The sequence below is a fragment of the Hevea brasiliensis genome, chromosome 7 (genome assembly GCF_030052815.1).
Source record: "Hevea brasiliensis isolate MT/VB/25A 57/8 chromosome 7, ASM3005281v1, whole genome shotgun sequence".
Classification (NCBI taxonomy): Eukaryota; Viridiplantae; Streptophyta; class Magnoliopsida; order Malpighiales; family Euphorbiaceae; genus Hevea; species Hevea brasiliensis.
In genome coordinates, this window is record NC_079499.1 from 95,443,165 (window position 1) to 95,452,555 (window position 9,391).

The 9,391-nt window shown below is 25.5% G+C and overlaps 1 protein-coding gene across 1 annotated transcript; it reads left to right on the top strand.

Annotated features, from left to right (window-relative positions):
- Nucleotides 1-625: 625 nt before the first annotated feature.
- LOC110643424 (E3 ubiquitin-protein ligase APD4) lies at nt 626-2,151 on the top strand. Its single transcript, XM_021795797.2, has 4 exons — nt 626-816; nt 1,050-1,119; nt 1,345-1,605; nt 1,812-2,151. Exons 2-4 carry the CDS (start codon nt 1,064-1,066, stop codon nt 1,885-1,887), a joined length of 393 nt encoding a protein of 130 aa, XP_021651489.2. The 5' UTR covers nt 626-816; nt 1,050-1,063; the 3' UTR covers nt 1,888-2,151.
- The last annotated feature ends 7,240 nt before the right edge of the window (nt 2,152-9,391 follow it).

Sequence of the window (9,391 nt, forward strand, 5' to 3'; positions counted from 1 at the left end):
GCAAGCACCAACTAACAACAAAAGCTCATCTATTAATTAATTAATACCTAACAACATCAAATGTTCCTATCATTGAGATTACAACTTACAAGCTTTGACCACAGTGTTGGTGCTTTCAGGCAGCTAGCATTGGACCCAAGATTCCATTTGAATTTGAAAGTGGCCCACAATACTTGTATACCCAACCAAAAATGTCGTCCAACCTGCCATTCAAATTGCAGAAGACTGGCCAAACCATCAAACTAGAGCAGTTGAGAGTCTTATAGCCAGTCCACCAGCTACCATTCTTGCTAATGCTAACTATAAACTTTACATGCATGTCTTTGTGTTGTGTCCCTCGCTAGAGCACATGTCTCTCACTGCATTTTCCTTCCAAAATTTCAATGTCTGGATCTTGTTCTTGGCGTTCTTTTCCCAGTATCGAAGTAGCATATTTCTTGCAGGAATGTTAGTGCTGAAATCCCAGTCACAGGCATTGCCATTTATTCTTGAAACGTGTGTGTCTGGTCATGGAAGAAGCTTGATTTGAGATTTCGAAGAAGGAATTCAAGGTATCTGAAGGTAATGTGGGAGCTAATTAATTCCTTTCTTTTTAACACTACAGTTTTGGTCTTCCAATGGGGAAAAAATTAGTCATTTTCCATTTTCCAGATACAAAAGAACAACACAGAGAGGCCGTTGAGCAGACCCTACAGCAAAAGCAAATCAATGTACTCCATGGCAGAAGGGCTAAAGCATTTTAAAGTCCACCTTGCAAAATCCAACTCCCTTAATCTAACCATAACTACAAGCAAAAATTTGGCCACTACTAATGCAGTGAGTTTATTTTTCTCTATCTATTTTATTATTATTAGTTATGGTTTAATATTAATGCGAATCTGATATCTCTAATGGCAGAAAAGGATTCGTAGAAAAAAACTTAATTGTTGTTATATTAATTATATATGATTAAGCAAAAACTTAGATAAAAATCCAATTTCGAGTCCCTCCCCGTATTGCTATTAATTATGTCTTGATGATATTGAATTTTCCTCTGGTTTATTTTTCAGGATAGTGTGACTGAATGGTGGACAGCATTTGTATTTTTGGCTCGTTTATCTGCTTACATTGCAGTTTTAGGTAGGTTAATTGTCTGCTTAATTATCAACCACTAATCACACTTCCAAACATAAATTAAATTTAATTGCTTGTATAGAATATATATAGGTAAAAGTTAAACAGTTGGGGATCTTTTCTTTTTAATCTTCTGAAATAATTAGCAGTGTTTTTCAATTATGCAGCCTTGACGATGCTTGTTGTTTTCCTGATTATGAAATATATAACGGATACTGGTGATGAAAGCAGCTCGGATGAAGTAGGATCAGCTACCGAGACTAACCCTTTACGACAAGGAAAGGCAATGGCATTTACCTATGGAACATGCAATATAGATTTAGAATCAGGATGTTGCAATGCTAGTAGTGGTGATAATAACAGTAGTAGCAGCAAAAAAGCCTCGGCGGAATTATATGATGCCAAACTATGCGTAATCTGCTATGATGAGGAACGTAATTGTTTCTTTGTTCCTTGTGGTCATTGTGCTACCTGCTATATTTGTGCTCGAAGGTACATATTCGATTGTATATTTAAACTTGTTCCATCATTAATTCAAGATATAAATTTATGAATCCCACCGTACATATTATATTTTGAGTTCATGATGATCAAATTTAAATAAAAATTTTCCATATATAGAGAGAAATATTGAAATTTGATTGCAATTGCTAGGGTTGGGTGAAAAAGGAAATTTATACATTTGATTTATTTGGCAGGATTTTAAACGAGGAAAACAAGGTGTGTCCAGTGTGCCGGAGATTCATTGGCAAAGTAAGGAAACTATTTGCCTAATGGGATTTAATCATTTGGCAGGTTATGCAATACTTTTGACGTACATTTATCTGGTATTTTTCTTATCTAAACTTCGTTCATTATAAACTCAAGATACAAGATATATAGTGAGATATACCTGATCTCGCATATTTGTAGTTTAAGTACATTATGAACTAAGTATAGGCAAAAAATTTTCCATGTATCTCTATTTATTTCATTGAGGAACCACATATTTGGAGCGAGAAAACTCTACATAGAAAATATTCTAAAATTTTCATTGTCTTTTTTTTTTCACTTTTTCATACGGGTTAGGAAGAAAAATTATATTCTTTCTATATATCTAAAATCTTTCAAAAGTAATAATAAGTTGAAATTCTTGATTAACACTTGTTTATTTATTTGATGTCTAATCTAATTTGAAAAATCTTTTATTAAATTTGATTCATCATGAATTCAAAACAGAACACATATACTAAAGATAAAATAATTAAATTTATATATTTATATTTTAAATTTATACCGAATTAAGTTAATTTTTTCCAATTTGAAAATGTCTTTCTTTAAAGTTAAACCATAAAGTGCTTATGTGTCAAATTGAGGTGATGGTTTGGAGCAAACTTAATTATTAGTTTCAACAAAAAGCTTAATTATATAAGAGTTAATTATTAATCTTGTAACTTTTAACATTCGTTAATATTATTTGAATATTTAAAGAGATTAAGTTAATTTTTTACTTCATTAATATTTATATCTTCTGAAGGGTTAAATGTTAACTTAAGGAGATTAAATTAATAATTACCCTCTTTAAAAATTTAAATTTATAAGAGTAACTTTAAACTTTTAATTTCCTAATTTTTTATTAAACATACTCTAAATATTAAAAAAAAAAAGCTAGGAAATTTAGAAGTTGCATCTTAACAAGGAGAAATGGGACTAATGTGACCCAAGAAAGAGATAGGTCACTAAAGTGGACTTGGGAAAGAAAAATTTTTAAAACAATCAATATTTTTATAAGAATTATAGACAAATCTGAATGATTTAATGTAATTTAAGTTAGGGAATAATAATTAGTGGGCTGATTGCTCTCAACAAAATAAAGAAAAAAAGACAGTTTCTTGTTCTGTCAATTATTAGAAAGAGGTAAAGTTTTTTGTTTTTTTAAATTGCAAATGTATTTCCATAAATAAGGCTCATGGGACACATTTACATGAAATGGGTCTGAAATATTAACAATATCAGCAAAAGGCTCAAAGTTAAGCTTAGTACATCACAGTCAAAGTAATAAATTCTTCAACCTAACCCTACACTCAAAAACCCTAAGCAAAAGGTAGAAGACTCAGCCACCTTTTCACCACAGCGCCGCCGACATGAAGGAGGAGACCCAGCCACCCAACCATAAGCGTTCGCGCACCTCTCTTAGCACCAAGCAAGACCATCGATTGAGATGAAAAAGGCACCTTTGTCCCATAGCTCAAAAGAGCACAAAAGGATCATAGGAACTCCAAAACCAATCAGCACCAAGCCTCCTGCTTAAAACCCTAACCTTGAAGTTACAAGATCAACAAAATAACAATAATAACACACAAGATTGAGATGGGAAGGATGCCCATATTTTAGCAGGAACAAAACAAATATCCGTCCCCATAAAAGATATTTATTTTATCTTATAAGTTAGTTAAATCTATTTATAAGTAAAAAGTTAAAAATAAAATAACATTAAATTTAATTCATAAATTTAAAAATCTATATAAAACAAGTCGAAAGTTACTAAGCGATGATATCTTATTTATAACTTATTAATTTATTTTAAAATTACTATTTAATTAAATAAAATATTTTATTATCTTATTAATTTTTAAAAATATTAACATTATTCTTATTTTAATAACTACAATCTTAATTACATTTTTTGGATAATTTTTACTAAATACTTAAACTATTTAAAAATTATTTTTAAGTAATTTTACTAAACGATCAACTAATTATTTTTAATTTAACTTACAAATAAAAAAATATACTTTAAATTAAAAGTTAAAAGTAAATGATTGGTTCAAATTAAAACTAAATATAAATTAGTCAAAATTAGAGTAAAAAAATCATTATAAAACTAAACTCAAACAGATTAAAATTATATCGAAATTCGTCAATTCAATTTCAAGCTAAATAAGATTTAAAAAAATAAAAATTAATTATTAAATTTATCAAAATTAAAATCAAACTAAATTTAAAACCAAAATAAAATTGAAAAGAACAAGTCTAAAGAGTCCTCTAAACCTTAAATTGAAAGTATGAGCCCTTGGCCATTTCTAACTATGAGACCCTCTTCTGTATTGAATGTATTATACCCACTCATCGATCATTCGGTGACAAGCTCAAGTATCCGTCTTCATTTGAAAAAATAAATAAGTTAACTATACAAAGTGATTATATTGCTTTTTTTTTATTATTATTATTAATTTAAGTTAAAAACCGTGTAGGCCACTCATTGAAAACACATTGTGACATGTTAATATATACTCATTACAATTTATTATTTCAGATTTAACAAAATTTATTATTTAATCTCTATATTTTTAAAATTAAATAATTTAATTCATGAAATTTAATAAAATTAAAAAAATATAATTTAATTTTTATATTTTTTAAATAATTTAATTTTTAAAATTTGACAAAACTTACAATTTAATCCTCCCATCTAATTGACTTGTAATTATAGTAAAAATAATCAAAATACTCTTAACTCTATATATTTTCTGACTTAAATAATTTAATCCCTATATTATAAACAAGATAATGTAAATCAAAGAGTTATAAAGTTTAAATTAATGGACTATTTTGTTTGTCAAATTTTAATAACTAAATTATAAGTTTTATTAAATCTCAAAAACTAGATTGTAAGTTCATTAAATCTCAAATACTAAGTTATTTGGTTTAAAAAATACAAGCCAAACTTTAGAGATTAAATTATAATTTATTATAGGAAAAAATATGTATACCAAAAAAAAAAAACCGATAATGTAGAAATGACGTCTTCTTTATCCTCTCGTACCATTTAGGCTCCAAATTGATTTGTTTTCCCTCCAAAATCTAACTAATCATTACCCTTCTTTTCTTTGACTAATCAACTCTCATAAATCTCTTAACCAATCACATACTATCAAATCTTTAACCAATTAGTTCTCACCAATCTCTTAACCAATCTCATACCACCAATCTTCAATCAAAGAATAGATCCTACCAATTCCTCAACCAATCATAGTTCATCAAAAACTTAACCAATCATGTCTAACCACACTAAAAATTTAACAAATCACAATTGATTTCATTTAGTGTTGCTAGAATTGGATCGGATCGGACCAGACTGGATCGATTGGACTGAGAACCAAAATAATGATCGATTCAGTTCAAGCTTTATTCAGCAAACCAGAGTTCACTTGTTCAAATCGACTGGGTAACCAGTGAACTAATTAGATCATAACTAATTAGTTCAATTAATCAAGTAGATCATAATCAATTAGTTCTAAATCATATAATTATTATCAGTTACATCACAATCAAGTACAATAGTGTATTTTATCAATTAATCAAGTAGATCGTAAATCAAGTAATTATGATCAATTATATAATAATAATCAAGTACTATCAGGTATTTTATCAATTAATCAAGTAGATCATAATCAGTTATATCAAAAATCAAGTAGCCATGATTAATTATATCATAATCAAGTATAATCGGGTTACTTTATCAATTAATCAAGTAGATCATAATCAATTACATCATAAGTCAAGTAACTTTGATCATTTACATCATAATCAAGTACTATCAGTTATTTTATCAATTAATTAAGTAGATAATAATTAATTAGATTATAAATCATATAACTCTAATCAATTACATCATAACCAACCACTAAAATGTATTATCAATTAATCAAGTAAAGCATGATTAATTAAATTATAAATCAAGTAACTATAATTAATTATATTATAATCAAATACTATATTGTATTTCAACAATCAAGACTAAATTATAATTAATTGGATCTAAATTAAGTAACTACAATCAATTACATTATAATCAAGTACTATCGAATATTTTATCAATTAATCAAGTAGATCATAATCAATTAGATCATAAATCAAATAATTATAATTAATTATATTATAATCAAGTATAATCATGTTGTTTTATCAATTAATTAAGTAGATCATGATCAATTATATCATAAATCAAGTAACTACAATAAATTACATCATAATGAATTAATCAACTAGATGGAAGTGAGCATTATTCGATTTAGACCTAAATAACAAACCAAACCAAATTAATTAAAAATTTTGGTTCAGTTTCTGTAGAAATTCGATTCGGTTCAATGTTTATTTTGAATTTTTTGGTTTATTTGGTTTGGTTTTGGACAATATAATATTTTTCTTTTTTTCTTCCTTCTTGTGAAAATTGGATCGCCTAATCAATTATATCATAAATCATGTAACTATGATCAATTAGATCATAATCAATCAGATTAATTAATCAAATAACTATTAATAATTAGATCAATTAATCGAGTAACTATTAACAATTAGACCAATTAATTAAGTAACTTTTAGTCAATTAGATTATAAATCAAGTAACTATTATCAACATATCATAATCAATTATATCAATTAGATTTTAAATCAAATAACTATGATCAATTAGATTATAATCGAGTACTGTCATGTATTTTATCAATTAATCAAGTAAATTATAATTAATTAGATCATAGATCAAGTAATTATGATCAATTACATTATAATTAAATACTATCGGATATTTTATCAATTAATCAAGTACATCATTATCAATTAGATCAAAAATTAACTATGATTAATTACATCATAGTTAATTAGATTGATTAATCGAATAACTATTAACAATTAAATCATAATCAAGTACTATTATATATTTTATCAATTAATCAAGTAGATCATAATCAATTAAATAATAAATCAAGTAATTATGATCAATTATATTATAATCAATTAATCAATCAGATATGGGTGAGCATTATTTGGTTCAGATAAAAAATAACCGATTGATCAAACCGAGTTAATTTGGGAATTTTGTTTGGTTTAGTTTTTAGTTTTGAATTTTTTGGTTCATTCGGTTTGATTTTTGAGATAACATAATATTTTTCATTTTTTTCCTATCTATTGTGAAAATCAGACTGCCTAATCAATTAAATCATAAATCAAGTGATTATAATAAATTAGGTCAATTGTAAAAATTGGACTACTTAATCAATTAGATCATAAATCAAGTAACTATGATAAATTAGGCCATAATCAATTAGATCAATTAATTAAATAACTATTAATAATTAGATCAATTAATCAAATAACTATTGGTCAATAAGATTATAAATCAAATAACTATGATCAATTACATCATAATCAAATTATATCAATTAATCAAGTAACTATTAATTCAATTAGATCTTAAATCAAATAACTATAATCAATTATATTGCAATCAAATACTACCGGACATTTTATCAATTAATCAAATAAATAATAATCAATTAGATTATAAATTAAGTAACTACAATTAATCATATCATATCAAATACTATTGGGTATTTTATCAATTAATCAAGTAAATCAGAATTAATTCGATTATAAATAAAGTAATCATGATCAATTACATCATGATCAAGTACTATCAAGTATTTTATAATTAGTTAATTAGATCATAAATCAAGTAATCATGATCAATTACATTATAATCAAGTACTATCGGATATTTTAACAATTAATCAAGTAGATTATATTCAATCAGATCATAAATTAAATAATTATAATCAATTACATTATAATTAATTAATCAATTAGATAAGAGTGAGTATTATACAATTTAGATCGAAATAATCGACCGAATTGATAAATTCAGTTCGGTTTAATTTTTATTTTTAAATTTTTCAATTTATTCAATTTAATTTTGGAGACAACTTCATATTTTCTTTTTTTTCTTTCATTCCCTCTCGTGAAAATCGAATCGCTTCCCATTGTTATAGAATTTGAAGGCGGTATGAGATGAAAAATATAAAATTGATTCCAAAAAGAAGGAAAATAAATACGTGAAGAAAATGTTTGAGATGGATTATGGAATTAAAGGTTAAGATAATTAATTATTGATTAGAGTAATGATGGGTTTTAATAGGTTAAAGAGATAGTGAACTTTGATAGATTAAATGGAATGTGGTATTGTCTTTGATTAGTTAAGTAATTTGTTAAAAATAATAGATTAAAAAGTTAATAGTATTTAATTGAATGTCAATAATAAAAATAAATAAATTATAAATTTTGATGTTTAAATATAAAAATTCAAAAAAGTTAAATATGCTTAGAATTTATCAAATTATCCCTATTTATATATTTTTATACACATTTTTTTCACACCAAGTTAAGTCGCGTATTATATGCTGGGTTTGGCAAATGGCAATTCGTTTCTGTGCTGTGCAACACCAAAATCATGAAATATTCTACTCATCATAATGTGGACGTAATGGAGAGCTTTGTGCCCTGAAATCAAAAGTGGTATTGCTATGAGCCATTCTTTTTGGCACAGTACCACATTCGCTATCTGCGTGAAGCGGACGTGCACACATGCGTGCTGGACAAGGGAGAATTTGAAACCTGCACCACAAAGTCCACAAACTAGCTTTTTTTTTTTTTTTTTTGTCGTTTTAAGGTACACAACTATCCGTGGAATCACGCGCCAAACACGACAACAACGTCAACTTGCTCATTGCTCTTGCAGACACCGCAAAAACCAAGGATCGAATTTGTCCCTCCCTATGGTTTCGTGCTTGTTCTAGGCGCCCCACGCTCCATCTCACATTTGATGCCACGTCTTTTTGCCACGTCTAATCTCGCATAGTATAGAAATATGTATGTTAATTTTGGGATAAATTATAATTTAATTTTTAAAATTTAATAAAATTTATAATTTAATTTTTAAAATTTAATAACATCTGTAACTTAATTTTTACTTTGAAATTTCATTAATTTATCATTAATTTTAATAAAAATAATTAAAATATTTATTTTCTATTTTTAATATATAAAATTTAAATTTTAAAAATTTATTTTATTAATAATTTAAACTTTATAATTTTATTTTATTAATAATTTAATCTCTATATTCTTAAAATATAAATCTCATTAAATTAAAAATTTTTAAATTTATATTATTAAAATATATTAATTACTTTAAAGTAATTAAAATTTTTAATTAATTACAAAATTATCAATATATTTTATAAATTAATTAAATTATTTATATATAAATAAGCCCTTATAATTTTATAAAATTTTATTTATATTAATATTTTTTTAATAATATATAAATAATTATATATATAATATTTATTTATCAATTAATCCTAATTCTAAAAGTATAGATTAATTTATAAGATTATTAAAATGTCAATTATTAAATTACTTAACTTTAAAATTACAGAGACCAATTTCTAAATTTAAT